The sequence below is a fragment of the Pan troglodytes genome, chromosome 18, assembly GCF_028858775.2.
Source record: "Pan troglodytes isolate AG18354 chromosome 18, NHGRI_mPanTro3-v2.0_pri, whole genome shotgun sequence".
Classification (NCBI taxonomy): Eukaryota; Metazoa; Chordata; class Mammalia; order Primates; family Hominidae; genus Pan; species Pan troglodytes.
The window spans coordinates 25415144-25437949 of NC_072416.2; the positions used below are offsets into that span (position 1 = coordinate 25415144).

At 43.2% G+C, this 22806-nt stretch overlaps 1 protein-coding gene and 1 long non-coding RNA gene across 4 annotated transcripts in view; one reads left to right on the top strand and one right to left on the bottom strand.

Moving 5' to 3' along the window:
• Positions 1 to 8873: 8873 nt before the first annotated feature.
• On the bottom strand, positions 8874 to 17119 carry LOC129137405 (uncharacterized). 3 transcript variants are annotated; one of them, XR_008539989.1, is made up of 4 exons: positions 17004 to 17119; positions 15284 to 15561; positions 14580 to 14698; positions 8874 to 12934 (listed from the first exon to the last, which is right to left on the bottom strand). It is a non-coding gene; the product is annotated as an uncharacterized LOC129137405 (long non-coding RNA). The 3 variants fall into 3 exon arrangements; XR_008539988.1 differs by lacking the exon at positions 8874 to 12934 and adding an exon at positions 13528 to 14231 and having other exon boundaries at positions 17004 to 17118; XR_008539987.1 differs by lacking the exon at positions 8874 to 12934 and having other exon boundaries at positions 13528 to 14698; positions 17004 to 17117.
• HS3ST2 (heparan sulfate-glucosamine 3-sulfotransferase 2) overlaps positions 16908 to 22806 on the top strand; it is a 101170-nt gene continuing 95271 nt past the window's right edge. The window contains exon 1 of the mRNA XM_523317.6: positions 16908 to 17392. Within this exon, the coding sequence (XP_523317.5) occupies positions 16908 to 17392 (485 nt within the window). The remainder of the gene's footprint in view (positions 17393 to 22806) is intronic.

Consider the following 22806-nt stretch of genomic DNA (forward strand, 5'->3'; position numbering starts at 1 on the left):
GAAAAAAATGCTTAACATCACTAATCATCAGGGGAATGCAAATCAAAACCACAATGAGATACCATCTCACACCTGTTAGAATGACTATCATCAAAAAGACAATAAAAATGCTAGTATGGATGTGGAGAAAGAGGAGCACTTATATACTCTGGATGAGAGTGTAAATTGGTAATGCCATTATAGAAAACATATAGAAAAGTATATAGAACATTATAGAAAACATATAGAAAAGTATAGAGGTTTCTCACAAAATTACAAAATAGCTGGATGTGATGGCTCATGCCTGTAATCCCAGCACTTTGGGAGGCTGAGGTGAGCAGATCACAGAAAGCCAGAAGTTTGAGACCAGCCTGGCCAACATGGTGAAATCCCATTTCTACTAAAAATACAAAAATTAGCCAGGCGTGGTGGCTTATGTCTGTAATCCCAACTACTTGGGTGGCTGAGGCACAAGAATTGCTTGAACCAGGGAGGTGAAGGTTGCAGTGAGCTGAGGTTGCACCACTGCACTCCAGCCTGGTGGCAGAGTGAGACCTTGTCTCAAAAAATAAAAAATAAAAAACAAAAAATAGAACTACCATATGATCTAGCAATCCCACTATAGAACATATAGTCAAAGGAAATATATCTAATATGTTTTAAAGGTTACCTTCAATTTTGGGAAATGAGACTGCTGTTTTATTTTGAGTAATGATAAGGTTCACTTTTGAAAAATCATGCACATATGTATTTTAGAGTCAGATAACATTAAAAAGTTACATAAATAATAATATATTTGTACATTGGTGGGGGAGAAATCATGAAGGTGCAATGTGAATGACTGAAGTTTGGGAAACATTGGAATATTCCCAAGTCCCCGTTTTCTCTCTCTTGGTAATCAGACTGCAGTGGAAAGAGTACAGAAAATTAGACTCCCAATAAACAGTAGCCACGTATTTTCTTCTTCTTTTTTAAGTCTTTCATCTCATACTCAGAAAGAGGGACTCCAGACATTAACACATCACTTCCTTTAATATGTTAATACATTATCTGAAATGAACTATAGTCCTTGCAGCTCACAATGTCATTAGATAGGTTGAGGAGGTTGGGAGTCAGAGACAGAGCCGTGGGGGGGGATTAGGGAAGAGGCAGTTGCTGATGAAAATAAAAAAGCCTTTTCATGGTCTGCAGCTAAGCCTCAAGCCATCACTGTGTGAGCAAGGAAGTACTAGAAAGTTGTTTGTGTGAAATGGAGTGTAAACTGCAAACGTGTTATTGAGGTGGAGGAGAGGGGAACAGAGACTGAAGGAGTAGAAATGGAAAGCATGGACAGAAGGAGGGACCCACTTAGGAAGCATTAGCACCCCCTGCAAGTGGGAGACATTGTAGGAGTTTGGCTGTCCTTATTTATACAATACCAGATAAGGCTGCAGTTCACACTCTGTGTGTTTGCTGCCGCATCTCCATCAACAGATGGAGGTAATAAAGAGGCTAAAAATGGAAACGTGAACTGGTGTGTAGCTTTGTTGTGGCAGTTTGTCACAGAACAGTCAAGAATCCCTTGCTGGTAAGTGTGGTTGTCAAGGTCACCCATGACCTCTTTGGTATTAAATCTAATAGACACTTGGCTGGCTGGGCTGTAGCATGGCCAGGGAGGCCAGTCTCTTGGGGCATGAGGTTGGCCGCTGCCCATTTGTGATCAGTTGGACTCAAGCAATGGCATGGCTTCCCTGGGGTTTCTTGAGGGCTGTTAGTTCCAGCTTTGGTCAATAGTCTATATAATTAATCAACTTAAAGGGAGTGCTGGTTAGCAATGGTTCTTGACCCTGGCTGCACATTAGAATCACCCAGGGAGCTTTAAAAATAATACCAATTCCTAGGCCTCACCCAGGACCAATTGAATCAGAATCTTGGGAGGAGGAGGAAGCCTCAGATATCAGCAGTGTTTTAAAGCTCCCCAGGTGATTCTAATGTGCAGCCAGGGTTGAGAATCACTAGGTTAGATCATTAAGGGGCCAAGTTCAGACACACATGCCTAATACCAGTCATGTATTGGTTCTCTTCCCAGTCAACTCTGAATTGGGATAGGGGGTTGACTTTGAGAGAACAAGAGACCGTAATTTATTTAAGCAATAACCAGTTAATGCAGCATTAAGATTGCTTCCAATTTTATTTATATAATGTGACAAACACTAATCTTATGCATAAACCTTACTTTGGGAGGCCAAGGCGGGTGGATCACGAGGTCAAGAGATTGAGACCATCATGGCCAATATGGTGAAACCCTGTCTCTACTAAAAATACAAAAATTAACTAGGCATGGTGGTATGTGCCTATAGCCCCACCTACTTAGGAGGCTGAGGCAGGAGAATCACTTGAACCCGGGAGGTGGAGATTGCAGTGAACTGAGATCGCACCACTGCACTCCAGCCTGGCGACAGAGCAAGACTCCGTCTCAAACAACAACAGCAACCACAACAACAACAAAACCTTTGTACATATCTATAATCTATTTTTTGGGGGTACACTTCTACCCTGAGTGAAAAGGTTTGAATACTTTCTAATGTGTGTTATACACACTGCTGAATTGTCTTCCAGAACTACTGCTCCAATGTAAACACTCAAGTATGTATGAGTGTGCCCTTTTTATATAGGTTTGATAGCCTGGAGCTTATCATTTAAAAAATATTGGCCAATTTGATAGGTAAACTCTATTGAACATTAGTTTATCTTGTACTTCTTTAATGTCCAAGTTTCTCATTTGTATATTAGTCATTTCTTCTTTTCTGAAATGGCTACTTATATGCTTTGACCATTTTCCCATTGTGGTGTTCATTTTTTCTTACTGATTTTTTAAAGACTTTACATATTAAGGCTATTAAACTTTGTCATATGTTGCTGATATTTTTCTTGGTGTCATGAGTTTTTAATTTAATTTTATTATTTTTTTTTTAATATACAGATGTAAAGTGTTTACGTAGTCAAAATTTACCATCTTACCTTTATGGTATCTTCCACTGCTTTTATGTTTAAAAAGTTCTTTATCTCAGAACGTTCTTATAATATTTTATGGGTTAATTTCTTTTTTTATTATTATACTTGAAGTTCTAGGGTACATGTGCACAACCTGCAGGTTTGTTACATATGTATACACGTGCCATGTTGGTGTGCTGCACCCATTGAGTCGTCATTTACAATAAGATTAAATGTTTCAATTCATTTGGAATTTGTTTTGTTTTGGCAAACAAATTGCCTCAACTCCAACAACCAAAAGCCTACCCCATCACATATTTAACAAATATTGAAGTCTTATTACTTGACTTTCTTTTTCGTCCTTTTGATCAATTTGTGTATTCTGTCTTAGGCTAATACCACACTGTTTAATTATCATGACTTTATAACTTATTTTAAGATCTGGGAAAGTACAACATTCTTCTTTTTATTTTCAAAAGCATTTTGTCTATACTTTAGATTCTTTTTACATAAATATCATTCCTAAAAAATCTTACAAAAACATTATAAAATTAAAACATGTTAAGACCATATTGTTTGTAAATATTGACAAATGGATCTATGGAATCAAAGAGAGAGTCCAGAGATTAGAAACATAGCATTTTATATCAGCAAGAAAAGAGAATATCATTCAGTAATTGATTTTGGACAATTACTTATACAATTGGAAAAAAATTAATGCACTACTTCAGATTACAAACACAAGTAAACTCCAGGAAAATTGGTAAAGTCTGTGAAGAGTCAATTGACAAACCAGAAATCAAGTATGGTCATGAAACATATAAAAAGATTCTCACCCTTGGTGATAGGGAAATGCAAATAAAAGCAACAATTTGATATCATTTTTTCTTCCATACGATTGGCAAAATTATTTTTAAGATATGATTTCTTAATATGTAGAATTGTTGAGGTTGGGGTGATATTGCTGGGGTGGTGTGGATTAGCATAGCTATCTTGGAAGAAAATTTGGGAGAATCTATTAAAATTAAAAATATGTATACCCTGTGACCCAGTGAATCTTCTTCAGAGACACACTGCCACGTGTACACTGTAAGGAAAATATAAGCAGGCCTCTACCAGTTTCTAAAATATTGAAATGCTTCTCCTTTGGTTGGTAGATAGCCCCAACCTCAGGTCGTTTAAGTGCCCTTGACCCTCACTCCCTGGACCGCTTCAATCCCTTACCCTTAGCCCTGCACTTTTCTGTGATCCAGCAACTAGAGGTAATGACTGGCACAGAGGGACCCTCCTCTGGCCATAGGGTCAGGGTCTGTTCTAATTGGCTGGGGATATTTTGACTCATCCTTGTTGTTAAAAGATGCTTATTGAAGCATTGTTGTTAGAATAACAGAGTATAAACAACCTGAAGCAGAAACTGCTAGCTGTCTACTTCCTATCCACTTCTTTTTCGAAACAACAGGACCAATGAACACTACTGCCCATCAAAAGAGTACACACCCTAGCTTTCCTTGTAGCCAGATGTGGCCATGTGGTTAAATTCTAGCCAATGAAAGGTGATCAGACATTTGTGTAGACTTCTGGGAAATCCTCTTAAGGGGGAGGAAGAGTACCCTTCTCTGCTTCCTCCATGCAGTCAACAGGATTGGGGATGTGATTGTGAGCATGTCAGGTGCCCATCTTCAACCATAAGGAGGTGGGATACATCCAAGGTTGCAGAGAGATGGAAGAAGCATGGGTGCCTGATAACTTCATAGAGCTGCCATACAGACCCAGATTGCTTCCTTTTGTACTTCCGTTAAATGACATAGAAACATTTACATCCTAGTCAAACTGCTATTGTTTTGGGATTTTCCATTATATGCAACCAAATCTAATCCTAAAGGAAAAGGATAGAAAGTTAAATGCCCATGAACACTGAAATGGATATATAAATGACAACACATAAATAAATATAAACTGGAAATAACTTGAGGTATCATATATGCGATGAAAATACCCTGAAGAGCCTAAGTTAAATCTATAGGCATTAACATGTTCAGTGAAAAAAGCAAGTTGCAGAATACCCTCATCATGTGTGTACACTCCTAGCAAAACCCCAACAAAATATGCTGAGTTTAAAATTTTTCTATTTTTTTCCATACATGAAGGCATAGGAAAGAGATTAAAAGTATACTACCTAAACTGTAACAGTGTTAATAACTTTTGGGGAGAAGAAGAGAGCACAAAAATTGCTGGGGATTGTTGGTCAAAGGGCACCTTATCTTTGGCTGCACTATTCTACATTTTTACAAAAGGACTGAGTCATGTACTACTTGTATAGTACAAATTAATTAGATTTCCCTGCTACCCACTGGCTGACCTTCTTAAACTGTTTACTTGCTCATTGCTTGCCACCTGCAGGGTCCACATTTGAAAACCGCCAGAGTTGAAGACTCAAAACTGGAGGAGTTGCCTCTTTGGTACAGAGAGATTAACTCAAGGGCCACCACCTGAGTGCTTTTTGTCGGTGAAGTTCAAGGTTCTTTCAGAACACTTCTGTCACATAAATTGTATTTCTCACCATACCACCATGTCTAAAGGAATGAAATAAAGGTATTCATTTACAAGGACAAAGAAAGTGAGAGGATGCAATGGAAAATGTAAGATTACCATAAAATGTTGGAAGCATTACCCAGCATAGCAGACAAGTAGGTTGCAGCTGACTGCCTACAGTAGGAAATATTGCCTCAGAAACCCTCAAAAGTCTCAGCACTTGGAGGCATCAGGTACTGTGGGAAGCAGGAAAGAGGCACAAAGTTGAGCAGTTGGACCCCGCATGTATCCCTTGCCATGCACGCAACCAGAAAACAGTGCCACTCACTCTGTAGTCACTTATTCTACAGGAAAATTGATTAAAAGGAGCTTCAGACTGGGAGACTTCAAACATGGTGGTGGGAAAAGTCACAGTGTTAGCATGAACCAAGAAGAATTAGGTTAAAATCATCCTCTTATGTAGTATTTATTCATGGATCCCATGCCGGATTCTTCTGATTATTTTTCATTTTCAAATGGGGTCAGTTCTTAGTCTGCTTGTTGCTTAAGAATAGTGTAGGGTCAGGGTGGAGATGAGTGATCTGGGCAGTTGGCAGTATTATTTTGGCTTATTGTCCTAAAAATCTTCTTACCAGGTTGACAAGTCTTTAGCTCCAGGAATAGATCTTCTATTAGAGTGATATTAGAAGTCATAGAGGGCTTTAAATAGAAGGATTCCTCTTTTTGGGACTAGACTTTAGGAAGATCTGTTAGAAGACTATATCAGTCAGCATCTGCTCAGGAAAACAGAACAGCTCTAGGTATTTCAAACGGAAAGGATGTAATAGAGGGAATTGGTCCCAAAAGTGATGGAAGGGTTGGAGGAGCCAAAAGGGGAGAACGAAGTTACTTAAAAATTAACAACTGCAAAAACCACGCCTAGACTGAAGGATCAAAGGGAAAGTGGTGTTAACAGAGCCCATGGCTGCTACGTCACTGTGATAGCTGGAGCATCTGCTACTGTTACAGCTGCCTTAGGAACCATGGCCACATCCGCCTTGCAGGAAGCCAAAAGGTCACACTTCCGCTAACATTGCAGGATCCCGGGGCACCCAAAATTGACTGAGAGGTAGAGGGTCCATTACACCTGTGGGAGCCAGGACCTATGAATTCTGTGCTGCTGAAGCTATAGGAATGCCCACTTCAACCACCATGCCACATGAGAAGGAAATGCTAAGTCTGCACATAGCCACCCCTGCTGTTGCTGCTAATGCTATATGAGATATCTCTAGAAGTAAAACATGATTTCTTCCTTCATCTATTTTTCAGTCTTCTGCCAGGACCTCCTGTGGGTGAATCTAACTGGAAAACCAGCTGGCCAAAGATTCTGGGAAATGTAGTTTTCAGACTGCCAGCATCTTGCAATTCAAAGGAAAATATGAAAGAGTGGGAATAGAACCCAGAGGAAAGAAATGACTGACAGTAGCTATTGCAGGAATTTAGATGAGAAAGGATAGTAACTTGGACCAGGCTGTCGGCAATGGAGACTGTGAGTCAGTCAAATTCAGAAAAATAGTCCCACTTTATCCAAGAGAGATATGTTCCAAGACCCCCAGTGGATGTCTGAAACCGTGGATAGTACTGAACTCTCTATATACACTATGTTTTTTCCTATATATACATACCTATGATAAACTTTATAAATTAGACACTGTAAGAGATTAACTTATCTAAAAACACAAACAATAACTAATAATAAAATAGAATGGTTATAACAATATGTCAACGTCACTACTCTTGTGCTTTGGGGTCATTATTCGGTAAAATAAAGGTTACTTGAACACAAGCACTGTGATGCTGCAACAGTTGGTCTGTTAACCAAGAAGCCTATTAATGATGAATGGGTGGGGTAGAATCTACAGTGTGGCTATGCTGAACAAAGGCATGAATCACGTCCCAGGCAGGACAGAGCTGGATAGGGAGAGATTTCATTATGCTACTCAAAATGCTGTGCAATTTAAAACTTACAAATTGTTTATTTCTGGAATTGTTCGCTTAATATTTTCGAACCATGGTTGACTGTGGGTAACTGAAAATGCAGATAGCAAAATTGCAGTTGGGGAGGGACAACTGTATAGACTTTGAGGGGAGAATCAACAGGATTTGCTCACAGATCAGGTGTGGAGTATGAGAAAGAAAGGAATCAGGACTAACTCTAGACTTTTCTTGGCCTGAGCAAATGAAGATTAGGATTATCATTTATTTACATGACTGAGATTATGAACAAAGCAGGCTTTAGGTAACTTGTAAGAGTTCAGTTTGGGACATGTTTATCTGAGATGTCTATTAGGCATCCAAGTAGAGATGCTGAATAGACAGTTTAGGGAAAAGAAGATATGAATTTGAGACTCAGTAGCATGTAAATGGTGTATCAAGCCATGAGACTTGTAATATCACTATGAGAATGAATGTAAGTAGCAAAGAGATGATGTCTCAAGACTAATCCCTAGGATACTACAAGTTAGGGGTCAGGGAGGCAAAAAGAAATCATCAAAGGAGACTTAGAAGGAGAAGTAGAGAAGAGATAGAAACACTGGAAGAATTAGGCATCTTGAAATCCTGGTGAACAAAGCATTTCAAGAAGAAAAAAGTGTCACCTGTGTCAAATGCTGCTTTTAGGTAGGACCAATGAGGATTAAAAATTGACTTGAGTTCAACAACATGGAGTTCATTGGCGACCTTGAGAAGAACAATTGTAGAGGAGAGGGTAGAGGTGGGAGCAAAAGTTGATTGGAATGGGTTCAGGGCAATCGGGAGCACTAAAGATCATTCTTTTGAGGAGTTGAGCTGTAAAGGGAAGCATATTAATAGAGCACTAGAAAGGCAGAGGTGAGGTCAAGATAAGGTAGTTTCTTTTCTTTTTAAGATGTCACAAATAACAACATGTATGCTGATGAGAAGGACCCAGTGGAGAGGGAAAATTGATGATAAAGGAGGGAAAGTGAAGGATTTCTGGGGTCATGTCCTAGAGAAGACAAGAGTGGATTGGATGTGTATACAAGTGGAAAGTTTGGCTTTATCTAAAAACACAGATAATAAAATCATATTAATAGGCACTTGCAACAACATGGGTGGAATTGGGGATGACTATGTTAAGTGATCTTCAGCCACAGAAAGACAAACATCTCATGTTCTCACTGATTTGTGGGATATAAAAATCAAAACAATTGAACTCATGCACACAGAGAGTAGAAGGATGGTTACCAGAGGCTGGGAAGTGTAGTGGGGTGTGTGTGGAGCGGGGAAGGTGGGGATGGTTAATGGGTACGAAAAAGTAGCTGGAAAGAATAAATAAGACCTACTATTTGATAGCCCAACAGGGTGACTATACTCAATAATAACTTAATTGTACATTTAAACATAAGTAAAAGAGTGTAACTGGATTGTTTGTAATACGGAGGATAAGTGCTTGAGGGGATGAATACCTCATTCTCCATAATGTGATTATTACATATTGCATACCTGTATCAAAACATCTCATGCGCCCCATACATATATACACCTACTGTGTACTCATAAAATTAAAAAATAAAAAAACAAACGGACCATAACAAAATCATACTAACAAGAGAGAAAATAAAGTATATGAACACAGATGCAGGTAGGTGAGTAGAGGTGGTCGTAAAAATTCTCTTCTGATTTCTTCTATTTTACCACTAAAGTAAAGGCAAGGCCATTGGCTGATGGGGATAGTGGAGAAAGCATTAGAGGTTTGCAAAGAGGAGGGAGGGTGCTAAGTAGCTATATAGAGCCTGAGAATGAAACATAGTATGATTGCTAGGAAGTGTTAAGGGCCCTCTTGAGAACAGAAATGATGAATTTTAAGTGAGACTAGTCGTCATGCTTGTACATTCGCTGTGTTCGGTTGTGCGGGTGCAGACATTGAGTGGGAAGAAAGTTGATCTTAACCCAAGAAATACAGCACAGTGAGAGAGGGTCAAGGAGTTGATGGTTATAAGCAAAAAGTTGATTATCGTGTTTATCCATGGAATCTTGACTGAATAAAGAGGGAAGAGAGGACATGAAGGAGGTGATCAATAAACAGAGAATTTGGTCCTTTAAGATAAGTTGTACCATGTCCTCATGGCTAAAATTGTTGTCCTTCAGGCAAAGGGGTGTTTGAAGGTATTATCTGTCTATTTATCCAATAAGCACTTATTGAACACCTGCCATGAGCTATGTCCAGAGAGGATATTTGGTTTCTTCCCTAGAAACATTTAAAATACCAAGGAGATACATTGGATTCAAAGCAAGAGGGGTCTTAAGTGATTACTGAGAACAGAAAATGATTTTATTTTGTTTTTAATAAAATTTTCAAGTTGGTCAAAAGATGTATGTCTAGTTGAAAAGTACATATCTATATCAGTCGAAATGGCTTAAGCCAAAAAAATTTATTGATGGATGTAATTGAAAAGTGTTCAGCATGATAATGGCTAATGTTTATTGAGGGCCTATTGTTAGCCAGACTGCGTTCTAAGTGAATGACATTTATTACCCTGTTAAATCCTAGCAGCAGAGCCAAGATTTGAACCCAGGCAGTCTGCTTCCAGAGACTGCACTCCTAACCACTATGCTTTACTGACTCTTAAAGAGAGAGCTTTAGGCAAAACTGGATCCAGGGATTCAAGCATTATTTTAAGACAGCCTTTCACTGTCACTCTGCTTACTTCTGTACTGAGTTAATGCACATGCAGGTTAGATTTTCTCCATTCGTGGTAGCTGCAGACTCACATCATCCTTACATCTAGCATTTTCAGTATAAAGTTATTTTCTCTTTCTAAAAGTACTAGGCTCATTATTACATAAGTCTGTGTTTAATGGCATAGAATAGAGTCACACTATTACAAAGCTGAAAAAAATCAAAACTTTACAAAACAGTAGGTATGTGCTGAGCCATAAGCAAACAAACATACAAATACATTTATAATTGGAAGGATGTAAATAAAATATTAGCAATAGTTATTTCTGGGTGTTATGATTTAGAGGACCTTTTTTCTTTTTTCTTCTCAGTATTTTCATTGTTTCTACACTGAAGATATATTACCTATATAACAAAAATGTTAAAGGGAAACAAAAAAATCAGTACAAAACAATAAAGATATCTCCCTATGTTGTTCTCTATAGCTAGATATTCTTCCATTCATTCCATCCTATACCATTAAAGTCTGTATTTTAGAAAATTGATGACAATTGTGCTCACCTCTGGTTCAGTAGTGTCATTTTTATCTGCTTCCAGATAAAAGGAAAATTAGGGGAGAGGGTGCATTACTAGGTCAGCCCTACTGTATTATTGTGCAAGTGAACAGGCTTAGTACCATCTTTGCCATTACAAATAATCCATGCTGGATATATTTGGAAATGAAATGTTAGTTCTTCCTTGGAAGCCCCAACGTGGGTAATAGTTAGTGGTCCATCGAAGAAGGAGAAGGGGATAAAGAAACCAAGGGAGGAGTCCCAACATGAATATGAAGCCCAAATTCCAAGAGCTAGACTGAGTTGGAACTTGTCATTTTGTCCCTCTCCCCAAGGAGTTCACAGTTGCATGAAGAAGACAAGATGGTAAGGTTGGGTGAGATAAGATAGTGTGGTTTAAATAATGCAGGATAGGAGGTGGAGGTGCTAAACAGTACTGACCCACGAGAAGATTATAAGATGAGTAAACCTGATCCTGGATCTCCCCATTAATGCTTTTTTTGAACTAATTTCCCCCTCCCTCAGCCTGTAACATCTGTAGAACATGGAAAATTCAACCTACTTGAGACTTTCCTTATTTATAAAATAGGGATAATAATAATAATGCCTACTTTATTGGTTTATTGAGAGTATTAAATTAGGTAATGCATCTAAATGCACCAGTCCATGGTGCAGAGTAAATGCTCAATAAATGGTACCTATTATTTCTGGCAAAAACAGAAGTCACCTACATGGAGAATAACAAAGCGTTTGGAATCTTATAGAGTTCTTAAAAATCAACCAGGTCTCCGGTCTTCTAGATTTGGATCATTTCTACAGGCAGTATCTGGAAGCCCCTTGAGCTTTTACCCTCTGATTTTATCCAAAGAATGAAGCACAACTGAAATCTTCTCTCATTCTCGCTCTCAACCTCTTTCCTAAATGTAGCAGATATATGCACATCCTCTGATTCAGATGCAAACTTTGTACCTCACAGACCCTGCAGACCATGTGGCTCCACTTCACTGTCCTTTGCCTCATAGGAGTCACCCTCTTTGGGACATTTTCTCACATTTTTGCAAAACTCTGCTTTAGGGAACAGATTTGAAGCTTACACACTGAAATAAAACTGAATAACAAGGCTTGATTAGGCCCAAAGACTGAAGGGGAAGAAAATTTCCTGTTTTATGATTTTAAATTCAAAGTCTTGAATGCAGGGCATTAGAGTGGGAAGGAAGATTCAAGAGAATGCTAATGTGAAAGAGAAATGGACTCAGAAAAAGAAAAGAAAGAGAGTGTAATGTGCTCTGTGGTTGCTATTCTATTTGAGCCCAGTTCTCCAGCCTTCTTCTTAATTCTGTGAGCTACCCCAAAGTTCCTTTCCTGTGTAAGATATCCCAAATCTCTTTTTTTCACTTCTAGTAACCCTTACTGTTTCATAAATAAAGAGCAATGGCAGTTAAGAATGAGAAGCAAAATAAATAAGATACAAGAAAAGTAGAGAAGTTGAAGAAAGTAACTGGCCTATGTCTCAAATTTGGAAGGGTTGCAGTCCTGATACATGCATATCCTTCAAAATAAGCCCCCCCCCACCTCCAACACTTTTTATTAAAATGGTATCTATTCCTTGCAACGGAGGGAGCAACTCTTTTTGTTTGTTTGTTGTATTGGTCAGCACTCTTTCACTTGCAAGTGCTAACAGAAAGATAGCTAATCACTGCAGCAATAAAGTCCAGGGTCCATGCATTCCGCATGGCTAGATTCAGAGGTTCAAAGGATATTATCAGGAATCTAATTCTCCCTCCATCAGTTCTGCTCTCCTCTTTGTTGGCTTTATTGTTGGTTTCTCCTCTTGATAGCAGAGATGACCATTGGAAGCTTCAGGCTTATTTTAGATTAATTCATCATCTCAGAAAAAGAAGTTTCTCTTTTCCAATAGTTTTCACAAATGTTGTGTGGTTTATTCTCACTAGAAAGATTTGAGTTACTTTCAGTTCTTGAAATATAATTAGAAAGTGATGATGTCAGGCTTGGTCATATGCCTGTCTTTGAACTATGTTCAACCCATACAAACCACATGGGAATAAAAGAGGGAAAACTGTTTGTCCAAGGATGGCAAGGATTACTAGTAGTCCTCCATAACCATTCTTTAGTTCTTTCTTGATACCAAAATCTCAGAGTGTTAGCCAGGCATACAGCCATCCAGAATCAAGACTGCATTTTGAAGCATCTCTTGAAGCTAGAAAGTCAAATGATAAAATGCTGTCAAATTGAATACGAGTTGAAATAATACAGGCAACTTCCAAGAAATGTCCTTAAACAGATATGGCATGTCTTTACATATTTACTAATGACCAGAATGTGAACATTCTGGCTGCAGATGAATAAGTCATTGTAGACTATGTGGTGACTTTAGAATGGAGGAAATGCATGGTAGAGTAACAAGATAGAGGGAGCCTGGGTCCCAAACACTTTGGAGCTTCCATACAAGCCCTAAAGTACCTTCATCTGGACTTTCATGTGATTACAAAAATAAACATATACCTTGCTTAAGTGGGTGTTAATTGACAAACTACACAACCCAGCATAATCCTACCTGATACCCCCAAAGCAGAATCACATTTGCTACTGTAAACAGATAAAGGTTTAGGAGATGGGCAGATATGTCCAATGTCTCACTTCCTAAAAAATTCTATCCAAGTCAGTCATTACTCTGATTGGAAATTTGAAGAGGAAAATCTTCCTGGTTTTGATATATGTGAGTACCCAGGGATATCACAGTTTATGAATTCAAAGGTTAAAAATTATTTAAAAATTAAGCCAAGCACAGAATTATGAGAAATCATTATATTCATGTTTTATTTTCTAAGGGAAATAGTACTGATCACAGCAGATGACTCCACATTTAACCTTGTAATTTTAACAATGGAATACAAAAATAGCAGGTTCATGATGTGAATAATTGTTCAAAGTATATATAAGAGCTCCTTCCAGGCCAGGCATTGTGGCTCATGTCTGTAATTCTAGCACTTTGGGAAGCTGAGGCAGGAGGATCACTTGAGCTCAGGAGTTCAAGACCAGCTTGGGCAACACAGTAAGACTTCATCTCTACAAAAAATTAAAAAACTAGCTAGGTGTGGTGGCACATGCCTGTAGTCCTAGCTACTCAGGAGGCTGAGGCAGGAGGATCCCTTGAGCCCAGGAAGTGGAGGCTGCAGCATGAGCTATGATTGCACTACTGCATGCCAGCATGGTCAACAGAGTGAGACACTTCCCCTCACCCAAAAGAAGAAGAAGAACTCCTTTAAGTATATTTGTTTTGACATTTTTATTAACAATTAGAATGAGGAATTAATTAAATTGTGATCAACTGTGGAAATTACATGATGCCAAGTGAGTGGTTCATGCTTTGGGTAATGGAATCATAGAATCATGCAACATCTAAACTTTGAGAGACTTTTAAGGTGAATCATAGCGTCCCATTTTACAGCTGAGGAACCTGAGGCTTAAAGGGGGTCCACTTGCCCAAAGTACACCTGGAATAAAGGGTAAAGCTGGGATACAATCTTTCTACTTTTTCTTTTTGAATAAATGAAAGCTACCTCGTGGTTTGACTTCAAATAGACATTTAAAAAAAACTAGGGCAGCGAACTGATGAGACAAGATGAAATGCAATCAAGTCAAATCTATAAGGACCTACACATTGGGTCCAAAAAGGCCCACTGTACAAGCACAGTATGGGGTAGCTGTGCCTTAATCAGCAGCACTTGTAAGAAACATTTAGAGATGTTACTTGGCTGCAAGTTTGAGATGTCAGCAGTGTGATATAGCCACAAGAAAAAGATAATGGAGTCTTAGGTGGCATTACTAGAAATAGAACTTACAAAAGAGAGATGAGAGTCCTGTTGAACTTTTCAATCCATATCTGAAATTCCTCGCGCAGTCCCAGGTGTGAGATTTTAGAAGAGACATAGACAAATTAGCTTACATCCAGGAGAGGAGCCTAGGATGGAATTATATGAATAATGGTCAAAGGAAGTTAGGAAGCTGCAAAGTGCTGTAACTAAGAGCTTGAATCTTGGAGTCAAGACTGCCCGGGTTTAATCCCAGCTCTGCCAGTTACTGTGTATATGTTTGTTAAATCTTCTTATCACTGCCTGTAGATTAGAAATTACAATAATACCTATCTCCAAAGATAAATGAGGTAGTGCATGTCAAGTGATTAGCGCATAACTCGCATAAAACAAGCACTCAATAAATGCTAGCTACTATTAGAATTAAGACAGCAAAGTGATGCCAGGGTAATGGTAACAACTTCATAGGTTGTGAATATTTAATCAGTTAACCCATGCCAGGTGCTTGATACAAAGTTGGCAGCTATTATTATTATCTGCCATAGAATTGGTTTAAGGTTTCTAGGGATGGGACTAGTTTGGGGACAAAATATTTTCTGGTTTGGGCTAAGATCCACAGAACCTAATGATCAGTTTACAGCCTGAGGAAGGAAGTCAGTTATACCCTGATTAGGGTGGGGGTCATGGTGGTCATCTAGACATTCTATGGCTGGGTGGTGGTGGAGGGCACTCACCTTGTGAACACCCGGACATGGTGAATTGGCATTGGCATTGCTGTTGAAGGACAACTCAGCCGTGTTCTTAGCCATGGCCATTTAGGCCTGTTCTGATGCAGGGTTCTGATCCAAGGTACCAGTGTGGTCCCTCAGGGAAGTACTGGAGATCGTCACTTATGCCTGTTCTGGACATGGTCACCGAGAACTGTCCTGTAGGCATTCACTTAGGAATCATTCGAAGTGGAATTGCTCCTGGATACGTTCTCCTTGTACTCTGTTTCCTCCTCCTAGTGTCTCTGTGTGAAGAAGCCCTCCGCACTCAGCCCTCGGCGACCCTCTAGTACCCTGGACAGCTCCCCGGGGAGCAGTCTACCGCTAGGCGGCGGCTGCTAAGAGAGGAACCCTCCTGACGCGGAGTCTGCCGCTCCGGGGCTCGCTCTCCGGCAGGCCCGGGGAGAGGTGGGGTGACAATGGGTTGGGGTGCGCGCGTGCCTCATAGGTGCGAGACAGAGCGAGCCGCCGGGGTGTGAGTCAGCGCGCGGGGGGCTAAGAAGCTGGGTGAATAGTCACGGAATCTCACTCACGCTCGGCTCCTCCACCCATCCCGTCTACAGCGCGTGTCCCAGTCCTGGGCGTGCGTGCGCTCGGTGTCCGATTCCGGGCTGTGTGTGTCCATTTGGCGAGATGTCGAGAGCGGGGGGAGTGTCCCTGTCGGTGTATCTGGGCCCAGGTTAGGGGACTTCTCCTCCCCACCCCCGCGTGGGTGTGGGGGTGTGTCCGGGCTAGGGCGCGTGTGCTTCTGTGCCTGTGCGTGCGTGTGCGGGTCAGGGTGGTGGGACCGCGCATCAGGGCAGGGTGCCTGCGTCTGCGTCTGGGTCTGTCTGGTCTGCATGTCGGCGCGATCTCGACCTGGGTTCGTGTCCCTGGATGTCGAGAGGCCAGCGTGGTGGGGGTGTCCAGCCTCCCGGAGGAGTACTATGCCTCGACACCTTGGTTTCACCGCCCCAAAGCTGGCCTGGGGCTCCGTAGGGAGTGGCCTGCATGGGGAGGGCCCGCGTGCTGTGTTTCTGGGAGGGGTAAGAGAGTGGGGGCGCAGGGGGCGGGCCAGGTCCCTGGGCGCGGCGCGGGCTCGGGGGACCCGCGCGGCTGACGTCAGGCCACTCCTTAAATAGAGCCGGCAGCGCGCTCCGCTCGGCATTTCCCGAAGAGCCAGATCGCGGCCGGCGCCAGCGCCACCGTCCGGTCCACCCGCCAGCCCGCACAGCCGCGCCGCCGCCGAGCGTTTCGTGAGCGGCGCTCCGAGGATCAGGAATGGGGCTTCGGGCGCTGGGCGCGCTCCGAACCCGGCGCACGTAAGAGCCTGGGAGCGCCCGAGCCGCCCGGCTGCCCGGAGCCCCATCGCCTAGGACCGGGAGATGCTGGAAATGCAACCGCCTGTTCCCCGAGGAGCCGCTGCCCCCAGGACCCCGGGGCACCGTGCGCACCCTGGTCAGCAGCCCCCGGAGAAGACGGCGCCCCCAACGCCCGACCCGCGTGGCCGTGGCAGCGCCACGCGAGCCCTCTAGGCGACCGCAGGGCCACAGCAGCTCAGCCGCCGGTGCCCCCTCGGAAACCATGACCCCCGGCGCGGGCCCATGGAGCCATGGCCTATAGGGTCCTGGGCCGCGCGGGGCCACCTCAGCCGCGGAGGGCGCGCAGGCTACTCTTCGCCTTCACGCTCTCGCTCTCCTGCACTTACCTGTGTTACAGCTTCCTGTGCTGCTGCGACGACCTGGGTCGGAGCCGCCTCCTCGGCGCGCCTCGCTGCCTCCGCGGCCCCAGCGCGGGCGGCCAGAAACTTCTCCAGAAGTCCCGCCCCTGTGATCCCTCCGGGCCGACGCCCAGCGAGCCCAGCGCTCCCAGCGCGCCTGCCGCCGCCGTGCCCGCCCCTCGCCTCTCCGGTTCCAACCACTCCGGCTCACCCAAGCTGGGTACCAAGCGGTTGCCCCAAGCCCTCATTGTGGGCGTGAAGAAGGGGGGCACCCGGGCCGTGCTGGAGTTTATCCGAGTGCACCCGGACGTGAGGGCCTTGGGCACGGAACCCCACTTCTTTGACAGGAACTACGGCCGCGGGCTGGATTGGTACAGGTAAGGACCAGGAGCTCCGCTCCGTGCGCCGGGTCTCTGATCGCTTCCATTGGGAGAGCCATCCGTCTCTTGTATTTTCTCTTTCTTTTAACCCAACTCATTGTATGGGTTCAGGCTGACACATAGGGCCATGGGGGGCTATAGCAGAATTTACCCAGAACTTCCCAGTGATAATCTAGACGGGCAGTTTCTGGAACTGCAAAGGGCGTTCCCTCGTCACTGGAGTCGTTGGAAAAGGATTATCTCCAGTCAAACCTAAGTGCCAGCTAAAGGGCTAACTCCCTCTGTGACCAGCCCTTAGGGTGCCCAGGGAAGGGACAGGCGAGGACCTGTGCTGCCTGAACACGGCACCATCCTAACCCTCTGTAGGTCTTTGCTGGTACCCAGCCCCTGAAGGACCCTGAGAAAGATAAGGCAGTTCAGAGACCCCTTGCAGCAAGGCTCTGTTTGGGAAAGGTCCCCAGAGTTCAGGCCAAATGACAGTGCATCGCCAGAGGTCTCCAGTAAGAAAGATGCCTTAGGGAGTCTCAATCTCAAACCCAGGTATTTGCTGCTGTACTGGGGCTGAGACCCCCAGTAGCTCTGGCCCTGGTAGGTGGTCTTTGAGTAGTGGAAAGAGCCCTGGATTCGAGTCTTGGGTCTGTCACTTAAGCTTGAGCAAGTTTCTTAAACTCTATCAGCCTCTATTTTCTCATCCATCCCAATGGGCAGGAAAACAGCCCTTGCCCTGTATACCTTCCAAGGCTTTTCTAAAGTGCCTTAAAGGTGTAAAAAAGGCACTTCACTTTAAGTGATGCTTCTAAACCAGCAGCCAAAATGTGGAATTTGAAGGTGGGCCCTGCGGGTGAAGGCTAGCAAGGGTGCTAGGGGCAGCCAGTCATGCATAGACTGTCTATGCTTCCCATGCATGCCAGGGAGGAGAATTATCCCCACTGGGGGTGTCAAGGCACAGACCAAAGCTTCTGTGAGGTGGCAGCGTCCACTCCTCAATGCCTTTCTGCCTCCCTAGCCCTGTATGGTGCTGAAGTGTAGGACTGGCCCACATGTGGCTGGTGTAATGTCCCGGCTCCCTGTTAACACATAGGTCACAGAATTCTCACCATTCACCTGACCCTTTGAAGACTTTCTAGAAACATCTGCATAGTAATGACGTTGGGGAGGGGTAACATGGTAGCTGACACAGTAGCTGAGGCTAAATCTGCTGTTTTTATCTACAGCTTTAGGCAGTAGAGGTCATATGCATATTGGACAAGGGACAACTTCATTAGAAAGAGGACCCCACTGGGCTTATAATAGAGGGCCCTGGATTTACCAAAAGTAGGGGGACCGCAGGCCTGATTTAGCACCTTTGCAGGTTACTCCTGGCTCGCAATGGTTGTAGTTGTGGGGACGAGTGGGTCATGCATCATCCTTAGCAGGCAGACACATAGTCTGTCCCCATTGCAGCCAACCAGGGGCTAGCTAGCCTGTGGGTGGCCCCAGCACCATTATGTCTGGTTAATAGGGTAGGGTGGCACAGAGAGGCAGATCTGGCTTCATGCCAATGCCAATAGCCCACTGTGCTTTCCAAGCTGTGACTCATGGGCATCCCGTCTAGGTGCATGTGGACACTGTCTGAGTCAGATCCCGGGATGGAGGAGGCAAACACATTGAACAGCAGAGCCCAGAGTGGGTCAGCCATGACCACATTCGAATGCAGGCCAGCATTTCCTCGATGGAAAATCTGAAGATCATTATGACACCTTTTGCCAATGCGAAGTGCCTTTTAAGTGCAAAACAGCAAAATTCTGAGCATCTGGCTTTCAGATAGTGTGCCCTCCAATAAATACCTATGCCCTGAACCCAGACTCTCCTCCCTCCCCTCTCTTCCTTCCACCACTGAACATCCTGGAGCCCATGTCATTCAGGGATGGCTGCTTTTTATTTTTAACCTTGGCATGTGTGATTCTAAGCAAGCTTAGCTGTGAACCTTAGAGAGGGAAGCCATGTCTTATTTTTTATTTTTATTTTTTTTTAGCACATTTGGATTCTGCTAAAATTCTCAGCTGAGTCTTGGTAGGTTTTATTTAACATCAAGCATGCTGACAGCTCTGCTTCTCTCTTCTCTCCCCCTCTACCACCTTTCCCCACTTTATATTTCTAAAAGACTATCCTAGAGGTCTGGTCGTAATTGCCCTCTCCCCATTGCTTGACCAGGAAGGCTGGGAGGCTCCAGTGTCAGGAAAAGGCTGTGTGGTTTGTGCTTCTTTCAGTTACAAATCCACACCCCTAGAGTCAAGTGTTTAGCTTGTGGATTGCCATTTCTGTGCAGGGTAATACTACCCCACTTAGAAGCTGTTTCCATAACCTCCAGAACATCTTTCTGTATGTAAAGAACATTTTTGTACGTTTCTTTTTATTATGACCAAGTCATACACATTAACTGCAGAAATCATGGGGATTTCTGGAATCTTTTAAAACCCATGTTCTTACTTTCTTCCTGAATCCCATGAGCTAGGTACGGTGGGTGACAGGATGTTCCGCTCTCTGTCCACTGCCTTGTCAGTTCACAGCTTGCCATCATAAAGCCAGGGTCCACTGGGCAGACATGGCCAAAGAACCCTTGCACCCATTGGAGTGGACTGTGCTTTCCAAAGGGGGAGGTGCAGAGTTGCAGGCAGTGTGGATCTTAGTATGATCTGCCCACATCAAAGCCCCTGGTGATAACTTCCTGATCAGGAGGCTGAAATCCAGATAGTGGAAAAATCAAAAGCTTTACCCTTAACCCAAAGGAGGGGCTTCTTTCTGTGGGTAAATGGAGATAAAGCTGAAGGCCGAGTGATATAGCCAGAAAGACACCATCATTTGGAGAGACCAGGAGACAGAGTCTGCACCTTCTTGTCCTTAGCCTGATCCTTCTTGGGAACCACTCCCGTTCAGGCCACTACCAGAGAGCCCAGCCTTCTGCAGTGGGTTCTCTCCAATTTGCTGTCTTTCTGCCATGCCATCTCTGATGCTTACCTCAACTATGTGTCTGGCCTGGGTTCTCCCCCACCCACATTTCCTCCCCGAGGTAAGAGCTGCGGGGTGGTATCTCCTAGCTGCTTGGACAGGTGGGCAAAGCAACACCAGGCTGATGAGGGAACCCGGACAGGGAACCACAGTCAGAAGACCAGAGGTGGTCACCTAGGTGCTGTATGATTTGAAGAAAGGTGATTCTCCCAAGTCTCAGCTTCTTCATCATGGAATGGGACCTGTAGTAACTATCCTAGAAACTTGTTGTGAAGAATAAATGCAGAACTGTACATGAAATTGCCCTGGAAAATTCTATGATATATAAAGACAAGGCAGTAATGTTACTACTGTTATTGCTACTAATTACTACAACACTCCTGTTATCACTATTAGTTCTGTTAGTATTAAAAATATTAGTTTCTGATGCTGCTGCTGTTACTAAATTGGGCTGAGGAATTAATCAATTGCTATAAAGATAGTTCCATACTTTCCTCTTTATTCCTTCCCTTCCTCCTTCCCTCCCTCCCTTTTCCCTTCTCCTTTTCCTTCCTTCCTTCCTTCCTCCCTCCCTCCTTGCCTGCCTTCCTTCCTTCCCTCCTTCCTTCCTCCCTCCCTCCCTTCCTTCCTTCCTTCCTTCCTTCATTCCTTCCTTCCTTCCCTCCTTCCTTCCTTCCCTCCTTCCTTCCTCCCTTCCTTCCTCCCTTCCTCCCTTCCTTTTCTCTTTCCCTCCCTCCTTCCATGTTAACAGAAAGTCAGTTCACATATCTGGGTGTCAGTCTGCTCACCTGTGAAATGGCAATGATGCCTGAACTGCTTTGCAACCTTATAAAAATCAAGTAAGACTATCTACATGAAAATGTTTTTCCAAATCTAAGGTTATCTTTAGGATGCTCTCCATTCTAAGGAAGTTTGGATGTGAAATAGACTCTTCAGGGTCATCTTTTATAAACAGATATAAGCTTTGCTGTGTGTAGTAGTTTTTAGAGTCACAGGGAAAGCTGAGATATGTCTGAAGTGTTCTCAATTTTGCTGGTGTTTCGGTATGGCAGGGGAATGTGTGTGTGGAGGAAGTGTATCTTTTCTAAAGGCATTGAAATGCCAACAAGAGCAAGTTAATATGTGATAATTGACTCTGTGTTCTGGTGTCCAAATTTTGATAGATGAGCCTGTTCTATAAATTTCAGACTTCACTTCACAACTCTGGTTATTTATTTGTTCAGCATCGATGATGTTCTTGGGATGGTGCAAAGCAAAGAAGACAGAATATTTGCCCCAGAGGCAACAGTCTAAGTACGAAAGAGAATAAAAAGCCCAGAATAAGATCTATCACATTCTCCAGTTCATTTTCATCAAGAAATCATATTCTAATTGCAAAGCCCAATTCTGGAAATGCAAACCTTAGAAAAAAATAAAATCAAAGGCAGAAGGTAAGGGGCCTCCTGCCATGACGTAGTTAATGCAGACAGTTTTATCATCTTTCAACAAATAGATCAACACACAAAACAGACTGATCTGTGCTCATTGGGTGTGCACATAGATGAATGTGTGTGCACACCCACACATGTGCACCTGCATGCACAATTGCAGCATCTATGCAGACTTAGGCCTTTATACAGAAATTCCCTGTCTTGGTCCAGGCGAACGTCACACAGTATGATTAAATGAAACCATTGAGTCCATAAACCCCCCCATTTGTCTTGCAGCACTCTGTCAGCCTTGCAGCATGCTATAGATATAATACTTAGTGCCAGCAAATGTACAGTTCTTGTCAGGCATGGAGGAACATTCAGAATGGGCAACAAGAATTTTCATTGCTCAAGGAAGTTTTCTGAAGAGCTGGTTTCCCTTCCCCCTTGGAGCTGAGAAGGGGAATGAAGAACAGGCTTTCCCCAAAGCCTTAGTCTATTAATCCATTTTCACACTGCTGATAAAGACATACCCAACACTGGGTAATTTAAAAAGAAAAAGAGGTTTAATGGACTCACAGTTCCATGTGGCTGAGGAGGCCTCACAATCATGACAGAAGGAGAAAGGCATGTTTTACATGGCAGCAGGCAAGAGAGAAATGAGAGCCAAGCAAAAGGGGAAACTCCGTAAAAAACCATCAGATTTCATGAGACTTATTCACCATCACGAGAACAGTATGCAGGAAACCGCCATGATTCAATTATCTCCCACCTGGTCCCTCTGACAACATGTGGGAATTATGGGAGCTACAATTCAAGATGAGATTTGGGTGGGGACACAGCCAAACCCTATCACTTGTTACAGGAGCATTTTAGGTGGAGAAGATGCTGACAGCCCCAGTACTTTCCAGCTACACACATTGTTAAGCCTGTTTTGGATGTTAACATGTGAAAATACCACTGAAAGGTTCTAAGAAGCGTCTTTAACATCTCTGAAATTAGCATGTATCTTAT